This window comes from Phyllostomus hastatus, unplaced genomic scaffold (genome assembly GCF_019186645.2).
Source record: "Phyllostomus hastatus isolate PE091 unplaced genomic scaffold, TTU_PhHast_1.1 phas_contig_118, whole genome shotgun sequence".
NCBI lineage: Eukaryota > Metazoa > Chordata > Mammalia > Chiroptera > Phyllostomidae > Phyllostomus > Phyllostomus hastatus.
Window position 1 is genome coordinate 7,814,804 of NW_025333543.1, and position 22,340 is coordinate 7,837,143.

At 34.7% G+C, this 22,340-nt stretch overlaps 1 protein-coding gene across 6 annotated transcripts in view; it reads left to right on the plus strand.

The window, feature by feature from the left end:
• The first annotated feature begins 1,965 nt into the window (after nucleotides 1–1,965).
• The window catches only part of TFEC (transcription factor EC), a 125,542-nt gene continuing 105,167 nt past the window's right edge, over nucleotides 1,966–22,340 (plus strand). For all 6 annotated transcript variants that reach the window (XM_045846898.1, XM_045846914.1, XM_045846907.1 and 3 more), the window contains exon 1: nucleotides 1,966–2,091. In XM_045846898.1, coding sequence (XP_045702854.1) covers nucleotides 2,008–2,091 — 84 coding nt within the window. In that variant the 5' untranslated portion in view covers nucleotides 1,966–2,007. The remainder of the gene's footprint in view (nucleotides 2,092–22,340) is intronic.

Genomic DNA, 22,340 nt, shown 5'->3' on the forward strand with positions numbered 1-22,340 from the left:
CTTAAAAGAGAAATATCTTTTCCTTTGACTGACTTACTTGATTCTTTTTTTAAAAAAAATCTGAATTTTTCCAGTTTTAACAGATTGGAAGTTTTTTGTAAATTAATGATTGTCTTTACTTGGCTACTTGCTGGTAAGATTAAAAGCATAGTTATGGGCATAAAGACTCAAAATACCAGGTGTGTAAGTATAAAATCAATTGCCAATAAAGCATTTTAATAATAACCTTTGGTATTGAGACTTCTATAAAAGCAACCTGAATAACAACAAGTTTATTGTTTTTCTTTTTCGAAGGGCTAATATTCTATATTGTGGTCTGCTTCTTACTTACTTGTAGAACTATTTTTAAAATCAGTTTCAAAAAGTATGTTAAGCTGCCACTTTGTAAGCAGCAGTTTTTTCCTGTATGAACTGTTAATACTTTTAACTTAAACATTATGTGACTTAGATGTTATTTATTATTTATTACTTTAGTATATCCAAATTGTTTGACTTTAGAAACCAAACAATGCTATTTCATGGCATGTCTTATTTCAATATCTTTTTTTTCTCCTAATATCATATATAAGAAAATAATCCTTTTATTTCTTATATTATTTTTGTTATTTCATATATTACCCATTATATTACTATGTTTCTTTCTTTAACTAATTTAAACCATAGGTAATTTATCTTCCAAATTCTATTAGATTTTAATCTCCTTCAGGGTAATAACTATAACTGTTTGTCTTAGTCTCCCAGTGCCTGATATGTGGTAGATATTCAATAGAAATTTATTAATAAATGAATGAATAAATAAATAAATATGGTATTAGTTCTGATGGAGAGGTTAATCTAAAAAACATTAAGCCTTAGTATTTAATGTGTACTGTCTACTGTGTGACAGGATTGATTCTAAGTACTTAGAGAAGATGCTATTGGTGCTCTGAGTGTATTTCCACATCCCTCATCATTTCAGCAAATGAGAGTTTGTCTTCCAACAGTCTGTAGTGGAAGGTTTGTCAGAGGGCTGCCCTCAGCATGGCAGAATCCACGCTGCTCATCTGTAACTTGGGTAGGATGATCGATATTTTAAAATAAAGGCAAGAGAAATTTTGCATGAAACCAGTAATTAACATGAACATTTTGCTTCACATATATTGTTTTTAAATATTGTTTTTAAAATAGGTAAAATAAACAAATGGTGTAATACAGAATGAAGGCAGATTTTCACAGCACAAATTACAGTTTGGGAAGAAATTGATATCTTTAGATTTTAAAAGTTTATGCAGATAACTAATATGTAAAATGAGACTTCTTTAGAAGTTTCATTTGTAAAGGCAGTGAGTAAATAGGTGTTCACATTCATTAAAAATACTGGGTTATGAAAATAAAAATTATAAAATTTATAAGCTGAATTGTATACCTTCCATCTACATAGGAAGATAAAATATTCTTGGACAAGATAAATATTATCCTGGGGTCACATTGAGAGCAAAACTATATGTAAGGAAAATGTGATTATATGAAACATGGGAAATTTGATGGCCTTCAATAAAAACTCAAAATCTAATACTACTCTAAATAAAATTAAAGTTCTTAAAAAGTGAAAAGTGGTGAAGGTCAGTTTGTTAAAAAATGTTAAATTCAAGACTGAACATGCTGCAATAAATGTGGGATCTTAAGTCCTTTTTTATAAAAACCACATAATGCTTGTGTATATCCTGGGAGAAATGTTATTTATAGGGTAATAAATGAAATGAGAGCTTTTACTGTGGCCACAGTACTGTGGTGGAGTAGTTTTGTTGGAGTGCTTTTTCTCAAATTGGTAACATATTTTAGATAAAAGAAAGGAAGTTCCTTTACTTGAAACTGCTGTGTCATTTCTTCTTCCTTAACTGAAATTCCAAACAAGGTTCAGGAAATGCCCTAGTGAGCCACTTCTCTTTTCTCTTTCCTCTAGTAAGTGGATTCCAACTAGCCCAAGTTATTCATGATCAGATCTTTTACTCTGCTTATCTGTTTGGCATGGTGCTTATGTTATGGGAAGAGGGATTATTCTATGGTGCTGTTTGTAGAGGTGATAACACTGATAGAATCCAATCATTGCTGGTAGGTAACTAAATTGACAGGTTAATCTTCTGTACTTTAAACAAGTTCTGAGTTTAATCAATATCTATTTTACTTTGATATGTGTGGCTTGCTTATAATTATGGTTTTATTTTGCATGATCACTAGGTATCAAGATATTAAAGTAGTCAACTGTGATTTGCTGTAATTTGGATAAAATGTATCTAAAACTCAGCATCTTATTTTAATAAAGATAGGGAAATCACTGTTTTAGTTCTTCTTCCAGTGTAATATTCTCAAATATTTACTAAATGAAAACATGATTTAACATTTTATTGCATCTTATGTGTTATTTTGAATAAGTATTAATTTCTGTTTATATTTTAGCAAAATATGTATCATTAGCTTTTATTTTTATTTAATTTTTATTGTTGTTCAAGTAGAGCTGTCTCCATTTTCCTGCCACCACTTTTCCCTGCCCCACCCACCCCCATCTCCCACCCTCAATTCTACCCCCCTTTGGCTTTGTCCATGTGTCCTTTATATATGTTCCTTGAGGACCCTTCCCCTTCTTTCCCCTGCTTTCCCCCTCCCCACTCCCCTCAGGTTACTGTCAGTTTGTTTGTTATTTCAATGTCTCTGGTTATATTTTACTTGCTTGTTTGTTTTGTTGATTAGGTTCCATTTATAGGTGAGATCCTATGGTATTTGTCTTTGAAACACAAATGTCATTGGCTTTTAAATGCAGGAAAATATTACTGTTCATAGCAGAAATAACACCAGATAGTACATTAGCATATGCTATTTGTCCAGGGTTAAACATTATTTTGAGTTTCTTAATGAAGTTTTGGATCCAGAAAGTTTGTTTAGGTGATTTTAAGTATCCCAAAGCAAAAATTTTTATAGTAATGGATTTCAATTGCAATAATTAGAGTTGGCGTAGGGACTTGAGTTATGTATCTGAAAACATCACACTCCTATCTGCACATGTATTATATATGTATATTTGTTTATATGAATTGTAATCTTATGCTATCAATATTATCTTAAAATGTTTAATCAGAAATAACATTTTGAGACAAAAAAACCTGAGGTGACCTTTAATTTATTTCAGGGAACTTATTAGTAACTTACTAGTAACTTCATTTAACATTTAAGAGACTAAAATAAACTTCACAGTTCTTCCCTGTTCAGAGAATGTGTCAACAAAGAAAAGTGAAACAGAATGTAAAGTTCATTATCAAGATTATTCATATAATTCTGCTTTACTTCTATTTTAGATGAGTCTGACTACAGCTTTATACACTTTTGTAGCTTTTGAATTAATATTAAATATTTTCCTCTTTGGGGTGGAAACTGTCTTAAAGAAGACTGATTTTTGTGATATCCATTTCCAGTATAAAAATAATCTATAAAATGAATGAATCCCATATGATTTTCATTGTATATATTTCTTTGGTTTTAATTATTATTATTATTGTTTTAATTTTCAGTTTCATTTCAAAGCAGTAGAATTTTGTTGAACTGAAACTTGGAGATGACATGAAAAATAAAACAAGCTGAGAAAGGTCTTTAAAAGTCATATTAATTTTAATGACTGTGACATACGGGTTTGTTGTAAGTTCTAGATAGCCAAAGTAATTATGAGCACTTTAAATATGGTGTACATTTTTAGCATAAATAACATTTTTAGAAATTATGGTAATTAACACAGTGGAAGTAGAAAATAATTTTGAAAACAGTGGTTTGAATGGCTAGAAAGGAGAAATAATGAAAGGAGAAACTGAAAAAAATAAAATATTTTTACACAATAATTTAAAATAAGCTAATGAAATATATTCAAAGGGAATAATGATGACTATAGATGAAATAATAAATGTGTGCATGTATAAATGCAATCATTCAATTCTTATTAATTAATTTACAAGTAAAATTATATAAAATCAGCTAGACATGCCAGATTTTTTTCACAGAGATAAACTTAATTAATTCTTATAGTAAAAAAAATGAAATTAAGAAATGGAGTAATAGCAAATTCAGAGGTAATGTTTACAAATAGCAGATTTTAAATTTTTTGTCACGTAGTGTGGTGGACTCCGCCTGGCAGAGTTCACCTGTTGGGACTGAAAGAGAAAATAAATGCACAGGAGACAGCAATCCTGTGGAGAAAAAGGGAACGGTATGGCTACTCTCTCAAGAGGGGAGTGCCTCGATCCTTGCTTAGATAGGCTTTTATTGTTTTTCTTGGGTCTTACATCAAAGAAAGCATTATTATCTATTACACAGAATATTATTGTCTACATTTTAGGTACAATCAAGGAAATGAAAATAACATGCAGAGGAGAACCTTGGGAAAATTCACACAGGCTTCGGAAATTACCCTGAAGATAGACCATATACATTTGTTGTTTTAGACTAGGGTGATGGAGTTTTAGCAAGAGCAAGCCATAACAGTCTATGAATTTTCTAGGCCTGATTCCCACAGGAAAACTCGATTTGAAGGTTTGGCTCCTGCCCACCACTTCGCTTCTGTAGGTTTTCCATACAGAGCTGAGTCACATTTGCCAGACTGAAACAAACCAATCTTCTACAATGTGGCAAAACAAAAAAAAATTATAATCCAAAATATAGTTCCTGTACAGTTTTACTGATTATGTTTACTAAGTTCAGAAAGAAGAGTCTGTGAGGCATAGAGCAGAAGATGTATAAGGAAAGCTGTTAAGGATCACGTCTTCAAAAATATAATCTTTGAGAGAGAGCTTAACAGTTTTTGTAGAAGTGAATAACAAGAAACTAATGTGTACAGAAGCATTTATTTTATATAATTATGAATTACCATCCAGTTAATTGGTTTGGGGTATAGGTGCTTGGAGATATTCAACATTTGGCAGAAATTATTTTGCCTATGGGAACTTCATGGATGATAGATAATTTGTGATTTTATTAAATTGTATTTATTGGAATTTAAAAAGGCTTGGCCACTTATTGACAAAAATAAAATGACATGAATATGTATTACAGGTAATATATGTTAAACTTCAGGAAAATTGGGGTAATTGATATTATTGAAAGGTGAAATAGTAAGATATATTGTGGAATTTCCTCAGGTGAAATCCCTTGTTTTCAATTTTATAGTTGCTCTCAGGATAGAGTGAGAGATTGAGCTTAATGATCTTAAAGACCCATTAAGTTGCTCTTTTTATTTTTACAATGTCTCTTCAGTTTTGAAAGGCTGAGAATTCAAAAACAGAATTTAAAAAGGCAATTGATGGAAATGCAGAAATAGAAACTGAGTTTTAATAAGGATTCCCATGCCTCCTTATATTTATTCCTGAGAGTTACCATGGAAGAGTATTTCTAAATCATCTCTTGCCTTTCCTGAAATGCTCCTGCTGAGCTTGCATACTAGAACAGAGTGTGATTCACTTTCTAGCTTCTTCCGCTGGGCCAGAGAATCCTTTCATTCCTGTCTTTGTTTCTTTTCTTCATTTTTTATTGTATGAACATGTTTCCAATACAAAAGTTTATGTGCACATGAAGAAGTAAAGTTCTGAAAGACATTCAGATTCCTTAGTTGTATTTTCAATCACGAAATGTTTGAGCCAGAACTTTCTATCTGTTTAATCATATGCTTTGCTATATCCTTTTCCCATTTAGCCAAAAGTCATTCTCTCAAACATCTTTCCTCACTCCCCCCAAATTTAAACCAGTAGCTACTACATTGAAAATCTGGCAGGTAATAATCTCAGTTAGTGCCTGTAGGGAATTTTTCAGCAGGTGAGATGTTTACACTCTCTGCTCCTTTTGATCCTGTGCAAATTTAAATGGATTTGAATCTACTAAACAATCTGAGGTCTGCAACAGCTTTGGAAGCAGCATTTTTTTACCATCAGATTTAAATTCTGGTAAACTTTTATGTTTCTTCATCTTAGCCTAAGAAGCATCTAATCTATAACTAAGAGTTATACTTTCAGAGGTTTCTCTCCATTTATCAATCACTTTTCCTCTTCTGTAGCTTATTATTGTCCTTCAAATGTGCAAGGTACTTTTCATATAATGGACAATTTTCTCATTCCATTGGAATTATACCTATCATTAAATGTTCTTCCCATAACAACCTTCTATACTTTCTGCTCTCAAATATTAAAACATCCATCACTTTTATTAAAAAAAATTGCCTTTTGAATGCTTATTGTAGATATGTGGGGTTATAGTATTTGGCAAACTCTGATAATATCCACTCTTAAGTGTAGAAACCAGACAGGAATTGAGTCTGCACAGTAAGATGATTGCAATACCATCCTCTGGAGAATGTAGAAAATGTGTGATTTTGCTGTGATCAGTTGCTTAGTTAATAACTACATAAGTTTACTTAAGCTGATGGTGTATATGTAAAGGAGTGTACCAGGTAGTGCACTAGATATGTAAAATATGTTACCTGCCCATGAACAACTGTGTTTCAACAATTAATTATACTGGAAAGTGATATAATAAAAGTATATATGAATTTGTTATGAGCCTCCATTTTTTGCAAAATGTTCAAAGATGTGATAGTTGAAGTACATCTTGAAAAATAATTAGCTATTCTCTATGCAGACACAGGGTAGCAGAAAAGCATCAAACCAAAAACTAGCATGTGCAGAGAGTTCAGAAAGCATGGCACATTCAGGAGTCTTTTATCTTGGTATCTTCTCAAAGGGAGTAGCTTGGTCTGATTTGCATTTTAGCAAGATATCTCTGGCCATTTGGAACACATACTGGAGGGATGAAAGACTAGAGTCATAAGTTTTAGGTTTGATTATAGAGTGTACCTGCTTTAAGAAAGCAAGGACAAGTATGTTTTCCTGGGTAATACTTTGCAAAGTGTATGTACTTCTAGCAAGAACAAAAAACATCTATTTTGCTAAAAATATGGTGTACTATGTCATTTTTTTTAGTGTACAAATAAGCATTTAAACTGAACGTGGACTAGCTCCCAAAGCAGTGGGCCAAGAAAATATTTGTCAGTGATTCAGTGATTTCTTTGTGGTTCCTTGGTTTAATGCTGATATAACACACTGTGAAATAGGAAGTCAGTTCAGCATTTTTAGCTTGCTACTAACTTGCCATGTGATTTTGAGTAAGTCTCTCTTTCTCTCTCTCTGTCTCTCGTGTGTTTTACTGAATATTTTAAGTTAAATTAATATCCAGTATCTAGTGTGGTGAGTGAAGGACTGGACTGAATGTGAAGAAGGGGTCTGATGATGTTCAAGTTTAGCTCCCCTGTGCATAAACAGTAGTTCTGAATTTATTCCTAGGATACTAAACTTAAAGTGGTTGTGGGATCTCTAAAACTGGAAATCCAGTTCAGAGCCTAAAAGTAGGACCTCTCTCCTTTTTCTTTAGGATCCCTGATCTCACATTTCAGATAGATTTTCAGAGCATGAAAAATATCCAGGAGCTACTATTTCATGTATCCTCTCCTGAAAACAGTATCTGAGGATTTTGCCTTCAGACAGAACTCTCAGAGCAAAATGAAGTATAGAATGAGGCATATTTTTGCATAATTTGGCCAGTAACCTATGATTTGTTTTTCTTTATAAGTTATCTGTACTTTTCCATAAATTCTAAAAAGTTATTCCAATTAATTGCATTTCTATTTGTTTCAACAAGAAGTACAGGTTGCACTAATTTGTATCTAAGTTCAATTATATTTAGTCCTACTGAAGACAGTGAAATGTATGACAAAACTTCATCAGTTGTTTAAGATATATCTGTCTAAAGATAAAACAACACCACCACCACAACAAAATAGCAAGCAAAGATATTTCAGAATATATTAGTTGGAAAGAATTTATAAAAATAAATGCATTAGCTAAAATATTAAGTCCTTTACTGAAGGATAAATGGGAATCAGTAAATGTTAACTATTCTGCTCAAGTAGCAGTCATTTTAGAAGAGTTGTAATGAGTATCAATATGAGATCTATTACATGAAATCTTTTCCCTTCTCTTTTCTTCACCAGTTGATAGTAGCTAACATTGAGCTTTCATTGGGTACTAAAAGACTTTACATATATCATCTCATTTGAGCCTGACAATAACCTTGAGGCAAAAGCTCTTATGTTTGCTCAGAAAAGTGAGATTTTTGAAGGACAGGTAACTTTCCCAAGGCAAGTGAGTAAGTAATGCAGCAGGGACTCCGATTTTGGTATGTGTGATATTAGACACAGGTAAATTGTACACTCTTTTTTTGACCACTTTTAAATTTAAACTTTGTCTTTGTTGTTTTATTTCATTCATTTTGAACAAGAGCCTATCTTTATAACACAGAAGGGAAAACAGTAAAAAAAGAAGGTTTGGGGAAAATCAGAAGGCACTGTTATGCTAAAAATGGTTCCTACGCTTATATATGGATAATGAGGTCTTTGACTATGTTACGTTTGCAAAAGTAGCAGTTGCAGATGTAACAAAGGACCAGAATGGATGGCTCTATTTCATAAAAGAAAGGGGCAAAGTGAAGAGACTCATTAATGTTGAAGGAGGAGATGGATAACCAGTGACAAATATCAAGTAGATTTGCTTCAGTTTGGTCAGAGAAAGGTCATTGATTATTTTTGGTTAAACTGGTTCACAGAGGCCAGGTCTCCAGTAAAAAAGGGAATTAATTGCTTCCATTTTCCACTAATTGCCTCAACATTTCCCTTTGCTTTGTCTTTGGAGATTTGGGCAGAGAGGCAAAAAGTCAAAAGTCAGAGTTTGATGGAATCTACATAAAAAAGGAATCTGAGGAGACCAAATTATGGCATTTGGTGTAATAATGATAATGATAGTTAGCATTTTTCCCTGGGAATGTTGTAGATTTTTAGAGACCTTTTCAATCTTTAATCAGGCCGTAGGGCATATTTAAGAGAGTTCACTGTTTTTATTTCCATCTAGAGGATAAGGCATCACAGAGAGATGAACTGACTTAGGGCAAGTCTCCTGAGATGTTAATCCTGTATGTTGGATTACAACCTTCTATGTTGAGTTTTAGCCAGAAGCCTGGGCTCTTCCCATAGGCATCATTTGTTTATGCTCCTTTGGAGTTTTTAGGCTTTTTTTTATGTTATTGTCTGAGATTACAACCTCTATCAATGACAGAATAATCAACCAAGAAACAGTATGAACCGTTTGATATCACAACAATTGTGTCACTTGTAAGTTATTGATGCTCTAGCTATCTTCAGTTAATGAGACATTGTACTTTTTATATTCTGAATTGACCAGTCTTTGAAGTCTTGTTCAGCTCCACCCATGTCTTTTGAAATATGTGAGTTTTATATTTTAGACATTTTGCTTTATTCTTTTGAACAAAAAATGGAAATATAGAAGGAGGAAAGAACATGTGCTCTAGATATGATAGGTCAGTGTTCAATCATTTGGCTTCTCTGATTTACTTATGATACCTTCAGAGACTTAACAGACAAGTTCTCTTTGGTAAGTCCCAAATCTGCAGTATCAACTACTCTTTGCTAGAACAACCAGAAATATAAGTTATTATTAATTAAATATTTGTTACATTATAGGCTTATAGAAACATAAATTAGAATGGACATAGGCCTTAAAGCAAGATGGTTAAGTTTTAAAACAAGCTCTGTCAGAACCAGTTATTTGATCCCAGACAGCTCACGTAATCCAAAACTCAGTTTCTTTATGTAAACCTGATATACCTCATGGGTTTTATGGTTATTAAATGCAAAAGTGAAAGTAAAACATGTATCTCAATGCCTGCATAGATAGTGTCCTAGAAACTTTAGCCATATGCCTTAATGTCATTATTATAAATTATATAGTTATTAAATGATAACACTATTAATTGGAGTAAGATCAAACAAACATAAGATGCTGGTATAGAAGTTTAGTACTTTCTATAAAAATATTAACACTGTAGTGATAGTGGAGGGGAGAAGGAGTAGGTAGGGGTAGAAGAGGGTATAGGGTGGATAAATGGTAATGGAAAAAATACAATAAAAATGAACTATTCAAATAAAGTGTTCTGAGAGTTATGGTGAACTTGACCTGGACCATCTTCCTGCAGTCAGATACCTCTGTAGAGCAAGTCCCCCTTACCCTACCTTATTAAAAGTACTGTGCTCTTATGATGTTATTTACTAATCAGAACAGTCCTAGGAATTGAGTAGTATTATTGCACTCATTGTAAGGGTATTGACATCATGTATGGGAAATATTTGGCCCAAAGACACACAGGAGTAGCTCAGGTTTTAAGCTAGGTGGACTAATTCCCAAACCTGCAATCCCGATTGCTGCTCTACCAATGCTTTTGAAAAATCAAACTGCAATGCAAGGTTATCATTTGTGTAAGCCAAGAAATGAAATCACCCTCACCCTCATTTCAGTTAAGGGGATTCTTAATGCTTATCTTTCTACTGACAAAAATTATTATTCCTATTAAGAACAAAAAACCATTATCAACAGAGATATCTATGTTACCAAACCCTACATTGAGTTCTTTCTAAGAGTTTTAATCTAATCTCAAACAGTACAACTAGCCCATTTTCTTGTCAGGACACAAGTCTCAGTCCTCTCACCAAGAATTGTTGGGAACTGGGCCTATGGCTCCTTCCTGCTCCCATGGTGTTTTCTCTTGTCTGCCTCTCCCCCTTGCTTCCCTTCTGTAACTCTTGGGCAGGCCCAGTGAGCCCTTTCTCCCCAGTGTTGAAGCTGAGAATCAATGATTAAGAGAGCTCCAATTATCAGACTAGTTGCTCATAACTGATTTGTGTCTCTTAAACAATGTAATTTAATCAAACTCTTTTCAAATATATAAATAGGGAATAACTACTTAAACAGGAAGGGCTATACATGGAAAGTCTGGTTTGACTGTTTTGTTGAACTTGACTGCTCAGTCACTCAAAAAGTAATCACTAGTTAAGCAAACCATTTTGACAGATTTTTGGCCCATTGTGACTGCTTATTTGACTGGTTTGCCTGTCAGGTGTAAGTGGTCAGATTGACTGGAGACAATTTACCTGGAAAATTTAACTTTGGAGGACGTGGGTATCTGTATACCAGAATCTACTTTAAATAACTTATATTTGAAACTACCTATTTTCCTGGGACCAGTAAGAAGTTCAAAACTGACACATTGCAGCATTTGAATTTTAAGAGTGAGATGTCTTTCCATTTGCTAGGGCTCACAATATATTTATAGGCTACAAAACAATCACATTTTCTCTGTGCACATATAGAGTTCAATAAGACTGAAACTCTACCCTAACTTGGCCAAGTACTAAAAGGCATCATATTCACTTACCCTTCTGAAGGTTTGATAATAGATGTATGACAGCAAATGACTTCTCTGATATCAGGTTACTAATTCAGTTATTAATGACTTGTGGTAAGGAAATGTTACCTTGCTACTAATAGTAGTTCTACTAAAAAAAAGAATTTGAGACAAAAAGACCCACTAAAACAAAACCTTTGATGAAGCAAGAGAATCTGGTTGCTACTATTATTTGAGCAGCTTTTTAAAGGAAACCCCTTTCTATACATCCATGCTTATGTTCCTTTATGAAATTTACTTTGAAATGAGCTCCCAGGTTTGGTCAAGATAAAACACCACTATAAAGATAGACATAATGATTTATTCTCACATTTATAGGGAGAATATACCAAGGTTATTGCTTGCTATAAGCACATTGTTAAACAGTTTGGCATACATTGGTTGAGTATCCTACTGCGTTTACATCAATAATTTGAAATACCCTGTTATTGTTTGAATGACATCCATGAACTGCTTTCTAACACTCCTAAAATGTCAACTTTTTCCATGAAAGTATGTGGTAAATATTCAGGACTTAGATGCTATTTCATTTACTTTTATTAAATAAGTTCAATGGAAAGATTAGATAGAAGTTAGGGCCAGAGTGTCAGTAATGAATAAAATGATGACACTGTTCTCAAAATAGCTTACTTAATAGTCATAGCTTCTCTTGTATCAGAGTCATTTAATGTATCATTCATTTTTAAAAATTTTTTGAATAGTGGAAGGAAAGAAAATTACTTCAGCCTTGCTTTCAAAGTTTTTGCTTTTTAGTCATTTATGATTGTTTTTAGCAATAAAGCCCTTTGACCTGAGTAAAAGTAAGAAGTAATTCTCACAATTTGAAGACTGCTATAAATTGGCCAGCAGGATATATACTATTTAAAATTTATATGTTCTCCACATTATGGAATCATCAATAAGGTTTCAGTGATTATCTTAATGCTTCAAACCTTGTGCACATTGAGGATTATTTCCTTAGGCTATAAAAACATATGAATTTAACTGCCTAGCAGCAACTCTTGCTGGTGCCTGTAGCATTGTTCCTTCTTCAGCACCAGGTATTATCATTTAAAAATATTTGTTAATTTGAGACAGCTTCATTTTAATTATCATCCCAATGAAGAAACAAAACTCAGTAGTGAGACCAGTAAGGATTTGAAATCTCTCGCTTTGCTTCAGAGCTCTTTCACCTATGCTTTATCTCCATTTTTTCAGGTGAAGTAAATAGAGAATAAGGCTGGTCACCTCACTGGCTTGTTGTGGCAGTTACAGTGCTTTGAGCTCTGTGCCTGACATAAAGCAATTTTTCTATACTTACCAGCAGTGTGTGCCATTGGTAACACTATGATTATTGGCATATATTTTATTTTATTTTTTAAAAGATTTTATTTGTTTATTTTTAGAGAGGTGAAGGGAAGGAGAAAGAGGAGAGAAACATCAATGTGGTTTTCTCTTGTGTGCTCACAGGGCACCTGGCCTGCAACCCAAGCATGTGTCCTGACTGGGGATCGAACCATTGACCCTTTGGTTTGCAGGCTGGCACTCAATCCACTGAGCCACACCAGCCAGGGCACATAGATTTTACTTTGAAAAGAGCACCATAGCATAGATAAGCAGGCTTGGATGGATTGATTTTTAACTTTGTGCTACTTTAATAAGTTGATTAATTTCTCTGAACTCATCAATAAAATGTGTCAAATAGGGGGTCATATCATAAGGGATCAAATAAGAGATCACAAAAGGGATCAGTGGATAAGAAAATGCTGTGTAAATTGTAAAATACTGTACAAAATACACTATTCTATAAGTCTTATTCATTTTAATCTCTGGATTCCATGCCAATTGTCTACTTTCCCTATAATTTTGTGGCTGCATATTTAAAAAATTGAATTTCAATGACAGAGAAGACACAAAGTCTGTGATGCTGATGGTGAAAGTTATTAAAATAGTGGAAATGTTTAAAAATTAAATTGTTTATGCCATCATCACTGTTTTTCTTTAGTGTTCATAACATTTTATTGTGAATATTGGGCTTACTTTTATAGAATATACATTGAACTTTGCCCAGTGTTATAGTTTCTTATTTATTTCTTAAGGTCAATTTCTTGAATTTAGGTCCATATCTTATTTTATTTATTTTATTTTTAATATTTTTAAATTAAATCCCAATTTTTCCCCTTTGCCCTCCTCTACCTGGCCCACCAGCCTGCCCCCACAGTCAATCTCTATACCATTGTATATGCCCATAGGTCATTTATACATGTTCTTTGACCTTTGCTTGTCCCTTCTTTCCACATTATTACTCTCTCTCCTCCCCTCTGGTCACTGTCATTCTGTTCCATGTTTTCATGCTTCTAGTTGTATTTTGCTCATTAGTTTATTTTGTGCATTAAATTCCTCTTATAGGTGAGATCATATGGTATTTGTCTTTCATAGAATGGCTTGTTTCACTTGGGATAATATTCTCTAGTTCCATCCATAATGTTACAAAAGGTAGGAGTTCCTTCTTACTTTCTTCTGCATAGTATTCCATTGTGTAAATGTACCACTTTTTTTTTTTTTTGATCCACTGATGAACTGAAGGGCACTTAAGCTGTTTCCATTACCTGGCTCTAGTCAATAGTGCTGCTATGAACATAGAGGTACTTAAGTTCTTTGGAGTAGGTAATTTGGGATTTTTTTTTCTTTCTTTTTTTTTTTAGAAAATACATTTAATACATTCTGTCTCTTCTCTTCTGACTTAGCATTGTCAGAGCTTGCTTTTGTGTACTGTTAAATCTAACATTTTTTCCCAGTTTTTCTATGCCTTTATTTTATTGATTATGCTATTACAGTTGTCCCATTGCCCCCCTTCATTCCCCTCCACCCTGCACACCCTCTCCCACCCACATTCCCCACCTTTAGTTCATGTTCATGTGTCATAAGTTCTTTAGCTTCTACATTTCCCACACTATTCTTGCCCTCCCCCTATTTTCTACCTACCATCTATGCTGCTTATTCTCTGTACCTTTTCCCCCTCTCCTCCTCCCACTCCCCTGTTGATAACCCTTCATGTTTTCTCCATTTCTGTGGCTCTGTTCCTGTTCTAGTTGTTTGCTTAGTTTATTTTTGTTTTTGTTTTAGGTATGGTTGTTAATAATTGTGAGTTTACTGTCATTTTACTATACATGTTTTTTATCTTCTTTTTCTTAGATAAGTTCCTTTAACATTTCATATAATAAGGGCTTGGTGAGGGTGAACTCCTTTAACTTGACCTTATCTGAGAAGCACTTTATCTGCCTTTCCATTCTAAATGAAAACTTTGTTGGATAGAGCAATCCTGGATGTAGGTCCTTGCCTTTCATGACTTGGAATACTTCTTTCCAGCCCCTTCCTGCCTGCAAGGTCTCTTTTGAGAAATCAGCTGACAGTCTGATGGGAACTCCTTTGTACATAGCTGTCTCCTTATCTCTTGCTGCTCCTAGGATTCTCTCCTTCATTTTTACCTTGGGTAATGTAATTATGATGTGCCTTGGTGTGTTGCTCCTTGGGTCCAAGTTCTTTGGGACTCTATGAGCTTCCTGGACTTCCTGGAAGTCTATTTCCTTTGCCAGATTCGGGAAGTTCTCCTTTATTATTTGTTCAAATAACTTTTTCACTTGTTGCTGTTCCTCTTCTCCTTCTGGTACCCCTATAATTCAGATGTTGGAACGTTTAAAGATGTCCTGGAGGTTCCTAAGCCTCACCTCATATTTTTGAGTTCTTATTTCTCCATTCTTTTCTGTTTGATTGTTTCTTTCTTCCTTCTGATCCACTCCATTGTTTTGAGTCCCAGTTTCCTTCCCATCACTATTGGTTACCTGTGCATTTTCCTTCATTTCTTTTATTGTAGCCTGCATTTGTTCATCTGATTTGCAACCAAAAGCAGCCAATTCTGTGAGCATGATGATCACCAGTGCTTTGAACTGTGCATCTGATAGGTTGGCTATCTCTTGGTCTCTTAAAAGTACTGATTGTGGAGCTTTCAATTCTGTTAGAGCCACCTTCCCCCACCCCCCTTTGGTCTGGTTGCGCCTGTTATGTATGAGGAGCAGAGCCTTAGGTGTTCACCAGGGCAGGGAACCCCAGTCACAGGCTTGTGACATTTATGTGGGGGCGGGGTCTGAGAGGGAACAATGGTGCCCGCTCCACTCTCTGTCGGATCTTAGTCACTTCCGCCGCTTCCCCCAAGCAAACTGGGCTTCTCTGGTGCTGATTCCCATGTGGGTGGGCTTGTGTACCTTGTGGGACTTTCCAAGGACCTCTCCTGTGAGGCTGGGAGTCTCTCCCTGTGCCTCAACCCCCACAGGTGTTTTCAATCAATGTCCTGAGGCTCTGTTTTCCAGTGCTGGGATCCTGGGTTGTGTGCAGTGCCTTGCTTCACAATTCCTGCCTTGCTGGGTCCACCAGTTGCCACCCCTCGGCCGGGGTCTGCCAGCTGCCGCTTGAGTGCTCAGGGTCCACCTGCTGCAGTCTTGTGCGCCCCAGATGCCTTACGCGCCCAGTCCCAACACTCTCTGCTCTCTGCGCCCTGACCCGCACCTGCTGCCCAACTCCACCCCTCCTACTGGTCTGGATGAACGGGTCTATTTTAACTTCTTGGTTGTCCGACTTCCATACAGTTCAATTTTCAATCAGTTCTGGTTGTTATTCTGTTTCTAAATTGTTGTTGTCCCTATCTTTGTTGTGTAAAGAAGCACAGTGTGACTACCTATGCCTCCATCTTTGCCGGAAGTCCCTGATTTGAGATTCTTAGGGTATATTCCCAGCAGCGGAATTGCTGGGTCAAAAGGCAGTTCCATATTTAATTTTTTGAGAACATTTCATATTGTTTTCCACAGTGGCTGCATCAGTTTGCATTCCCACCAACAGTGCACTACGGTTCCCTTTTCTCCACATCCTTGCCAGCACTTGTTTGTTGATTAATGAATGATGGCCATTCTGACAGGTGTGAAGTGATATCTCATTTTGGTTTTAATTTGCATCTTTCTGATGTCTAGTGATGCTCAGCATCTCTTCCATATGTCTATGGGTCATGTGCATATCCTCCTTGGAGAAGGGTCTACTTATGTCTTTTGCCCACTTTTTAATTGGATTGTTTGTTGCCCTGATGTTGAGTCATATGAGTTCTTTATGTATATTGGCGATCAAACCCTTTTCCAATGTATTATTGGCAAATATGATCTCCCATATACTCAGTTTCCTTTTCATTTTGATGATGGTTTCTTCGGCCATACAGAAGCTTTTTGATTTTATGTAGCTCCATTTGTTTATTTATTTTTATTTTCCTTGCCTTAGAGATATATCAGCAAAAATTTTGCCATGTGAGATATCTGAAATTTTATTGCTTATGTTTCCTCTAGGACTTTTATGGTGTCACAACTTATTTTTAAGTCTTTTATTCCTTTTGAATTTATTCTGGCATATGGTGTAAGTTGGTGGTCTAATTTTATTTTTTGCATGTACCTGTCCAGTTCTCCCAACACCATTTATTGAGGAGGACATTTTTACTTCATTTTATGTATGTGCCCTCTTTGTGATTCATTAGTTGATCTTAGAGACATGCGTTCATTTCTGGGCTCTCTATTCCATTCCATTGATCTATATGTCTGTTCTTATGCCAGTACCAGGCCATTTTGATTACAGTGGGCTTCTAGTATAGTTTGATATGAGGTATTATGATCCTTCCTGCTTTGTTCTTTATGTTCAAGATTGCTGAAGCTATTTGGGGTCTTCCATGATGGTTCCATATAAATTTTTGAAATATTTGTTCTAGTTCTGTGAAATATACCATTGGATTTTAATAATAATTAGATTGAATCTATAAACTGCTTTGGGTATTATGGACACTTTAAAGATGTTGATTCTTCCAATCCATGAACAGGGCATAAACTTCCATTTATTTGTATCTTCCTCAATTTCTTTCTTTAGTGCTCTGTAGTTTTCCAAATACAGGTCATTTACCTACTTGGTTAAATTTATTCCAAGGTACTTTATTTTTCTTGTAGCTATAGTAGATGGGATTTTCCCCTAGTTTCAGTTTCTGATAGTTCATTGCTGGAGTACAAAAATGTCATTAATTTGTGAATATGGACATTGTATCCTGCTATTTTTCCTGATTTACTTATTAGGTCAAATAGCTTTATGGTGGAAACTATGAGGTTGTCTATGTACACTATCCTGCAATCTGCAAACAATGACAGTTTTACTTCCTCCTTTCTAATTTGGATGCCTTTAATTTATTTTTCTTGTCTTATCATTGTGGCTAGACCTTGCAGTACTATGCTGAATAAGAGTAGTAATATTGGACACACTTGTCTTGTTCCTGTTCTTAAGGAGAAAGCTTTTCAGTTTTGCTCTTTAGGTATGATGTTGGCAGTAGGTTTCTTGTAAATGGCTTTTATTATGTTGAGGTATGCTCCCTCTATTCCCACTTTGATGAGTGTTTTTTATCATAAATGGGTACTATACATTATCAAATGCTTTTTCAGCATCCATTGATATGATCATGTAGTTTTTGACTTTTATTTTGTTTATGTGGTGTATTACATTTATTGATTTGTGAATATTGTACCATCCTTGCACCCTTGGGATAAATGTCACTTGATCATCATGTATGAACTTTTTAATGTATTTTGTATGTAGTTTGCTAATACTTTGTAAAGAATTTTAACATCTATATTCATCAGAAATATTGGTCTGTGTTTTTTTCTTTGCTGTGTCTTTACCTGTTTTTGGAATATGAATAATACTGGCCTCTTAAAAGGAGCTTGGGAGGCTTCCCTCTTTGAATTTTTTGGAATAGCTTGAGAAGGATATGCATTAGTTGTTTTTTAAATGTTTAGTAAAATTTTCCTGTGGAGCCATCAGGATCAGGGCTTTTGTGTGCCTGAAGGTTTTTGATTACTGCTTCATTTACATAGTTGTTGTCAGTCTATTCAGGCTTTCTGCTTCTTTTTGATTTAGCTTTGGAAGATTGTATGTTTCTAGAAATTTACCTGTTTTGCTCAAGTTGTCCAATTTCTTGGCATATAGGTGTTCATAGTAATTTTGTAAAATCCTATTATTTCTCTGGTGTTGATTGTAACTTCTTATCTTTTGTTTCTGATTTTATTTAATTGGATTCTCTCTTTTTTTCTTGATGAATCTGGTTAAAGTTTGTCAATTTTGTTTATCTTTTTCAAAAAACCAGCTCCTGGATTCACTGATTCTTTGAACTGTTTTTTTAGTCTCTCCATCATTTGATTCTGCTCTGATCTTGATTATTTCCTTCCTTCTACTTGCTCTGCACTTTCTTTGTTGTTGTTCCTCTAGTTGTTTTAGATGTAGGGTTAACTTGTTTATTTGAGATTTTCTATCTTCTTTAGGTAGGCCTGTATCTCTTCGAATTTCCTTCTAAGGACTGCATTTACTGTGTCCCATAGGTTTTGGGTATTGTGTGCTCATTTTCATTTATTTCCCAATAAGTTTTGATTTCTTCCTTGATTTCATTATTAACTCACTCATTATTTAATAAAACTTTATTTAGTCTCCATGTATTGAAGTTTTTGAGTTTTTCCCTTGAGGTTGGTTTCTAATTTCAAGCCTTTGTGATCTGAGATACTTGATATGATTTCAAGTTTCTTGAATTTGTTGAGGTGTTCTTTTTGTGTCTTACCATGTGGTTTATCTTTGAAAGTTCCATATGTGCTTGAAAAGAGTGTACATTTTGCTCCTTTGGGGTGAAATGTCCCATATATATCAATTAAGTCTATTTAATCTAGAATGTAATTCAATGCAACAAGATCCTTGTTGAATCTTTGTTTGGAAGACCCATTGTTGACAGTGGCTTGTTAAAATACCCGATGATGACCATTGCTGTCTATTCCTTTTTAAAGTCTGCTAGATTTTCCTTATGTATTTACATGTTTCTATGTTGTGTGCATATAGTTTATAAGGGTTATAATCCTCTTGTTGGACTACTGCCTTAAGTATTATGTAATGACCATCTTTGTCTCTTGTTATGGCTGTTTTTAGAAATCTATTTTGTCTGATATAAGTATTGCTACCCCAGCTTTTTTTTTCCATGTCCATTTGCTTGGAATATTTTTTCCAACCATTCACTTTAATCCTGTGTAGGTCTTTTGTTCTGAAGTGGGTCTCTTGTAGACAGAATATTGTGGGTGATGTTTTCTTATCCATTCAGTTACCCTATATCTTTTGATTAGAATATTTAATCCCTTTACATTTAAGGTTATTACTGGTAGGTACTTATTCATTGGCATTTTCATTTGTATCTGTATTTCTCTTTCTTTTTTCCTCTTCTTAGTGCAGTCCCTTTAGCATCTCTTGTAATGATGGTTTAGTGGAAATGTACTCTTTTAACTTTTTTTTTTGTCTGGGAAGTTCCTTATTTTGCTTTCTGTTCTAAACGAGAGCTTTTCTGCATGGTCTTGTTTGCAGGCTGTTGCTTTCATTATTTGGAAGCTATTCCCTTCTGGCTTGCAGTGTTTCTGTTGAGAAATCAGTTGCTAGCCTCATCAGAGCTCCCTTGTATGTTACTATCTGTTTCTCCCTTGCTGCCTTTAAGCTTCTCTCTATGTCTTTGAATTTTGCCATTTTAATTATGATGTGTAACGGAGTTGGCTTCTTTGGGTTCATCTTGATTGGGACCCTCTGTCCTTCCTGGGCTTGTGTGACTTTTTCCCTCACCAAGTTAAGGAAGTTTTTTTTGTTATTAGTTTTTAAAACAGGTTTTCTATTCCTTGCTTCTTTTCTTCTCCTTCTGGTATCCCTATGATGTAAATATTATAGTGTTTTATGTTTTCATGCATCTCCCCTAAAGTATCTTTTTTCTTTATGAGTCTTTTTTGTTTGTTTTGTTTTGTTGCTCTGTCTGGAATTTTTTTCTGCCTTGTCATCCAGCTTGCTGATTTGATACTCTGTTTCATCTAGCCTTCTTTTAATTCCTTCTTGTGTATTCTTCATTTCAGATATTATATTCTTCATTTTTTCCTGGCTCTTATTCATTTTTTCTATGTATTTTTTATGCCGATATAGTTCCCACTATGTTCCTTGTAGCTCCCACAGAGTTTCTTACAGTCCTCACTGAGCTCCTTGAGCATTCTTATAACCATTATTGCAAACTCTATGTCTGGTATATTGCTTGCCTCATTTCATTTAGCACTCTTTCTGGGGGTTCCTTCTTCCCTTTCACTTGAGGTATATTTCTTTGTCTCCCCATTTTAGGTGCCTTTTTATTTGCTTTTGCATATTAGATTGATCTGCTCTGATTCCCTTTCTTCATGGGGTGGGTTTCTATGGTAGGAGACCTGTGGGACTCAGTGGTGCAGTCTCTTTGATCTCTTGAGCTGGATGCTCTTGGGATTCCCCTTATGCTGTTTTTTTGGGGGGACTCTCTGGGCGTAATTGGGTTTTGGTGGTTGTTGGGTCATACCTTGCTTGATTCTTCCCTCCAGCTGACTGACTGAGACTCACACCACACACCACTTCTTGTATGCTATTTTACAGATATTGCTAGAAGAAAACAAAACAACCCAGTAAGTAAAACCCATGCCCCCAAAATTAACCCCCAGCCACACCACATTATCAACAACAAGTGAGCAAATATTAGTAAGAGTGGAAAGAGATTAAGATTATTATAAGAAAGGAAAAACAAATATGAGATGACTAATGCAAAGAAAAATGATTTGAAAGGGTAAAGGGAGGAAAAATAATAAGAGTAGAAAATAGAAACAAGATGAAGAAGTAAAGAAAATAAAATTTATATTGTAAATAAAAAAGGGAAGGAAGAAGGAAAAATGGAGTTAGAAAAGGGAAGAGTATAATATCAGGTTAAAAAATTTTAAAAAGTGAAAATGGAACAAAATAAAGAAAAACATCATTCACCCTAACAATACTAATGACAGCTAAGCAAAGATTAATAAAGGTGGAAAGGGACTTCCACCTTAAAGAAGGAAAAATAAAAGAAAACAAGATTATGATATTCTAAAGGAAAGAAAAGTGATTTTGAGAGGATAGAGTGAGGAAAGAAAACCAGGCTAAGAGAAGGAAAAAATAAAATTTAAAATGAAAAAAAAAAGAGAAAGAAATGACAGGAAGAAGGCAAAATGGAATAGAAGTGAACAATAAAATTTTAGATTTGAAATACAAAATAGTGAAACTCTGGGGTTATAATTGAAGACATTCAACAACAACCACCATATCAGCAACTAACAAGCAAAAGTTAATAAAAGTGGAGAGAGAATAAGAACATGAAAGAGAAAAAGAATGTGAGATGAATAATCACAGGAAAAATTCCTTTGAGAGGCTTGAGGGAGGAAAAATATCTAGAGTGCAGAATAAAAACAGTATAAAAAGGGAAAATATAAAATTAAAAATAATAAGAGGAAAGAAGATGGCAAAAGGGAGTAAGAGAAGGAAGGAGCAAAATATGAGATTTGAAATAAGCTAAAATAAAAACATAGTGATATAAGTATAAACTTGAAGAAAAAGAAAAAAGTGTTAAAAAGCTATGCTGGAGAAAAAAAAAACCCAGAAATAATGAAGAAGATCACGGTGGAATTCATCTCAGCCAAGTCAAGTATTTGCCATTGTCTTCTCTTTCTGGATTCGCTCCTGGTAATGTCAGATGATATCATAGTCTTGTCCTACCAGCCTGTTTGAAACTACAAGCAATCCATAGTCTGTGACTGTCTCCTTTAGGCTGGGCCTTACTGTTCTGCTCTGCCAGCTTTCCATTAGCACAGGGCCCAGGACTGGTTCATCTAAAGTCTGAATGTGTTGCCAGTACCACCTTCCCCTGCCCCAGAGAGGGTATCTGGTGCAATCAGGAGGGTGGAATCCGTGGATCTCCCTCAGTATGTGCTATTAAGTCTTCAGGAAAGATGGTGAGAGTGTTTCCCCACCCCACAACCCTACACAACTTGTCTTGGTCTGTCCCTGATCATTTTCAATAATGTATCATT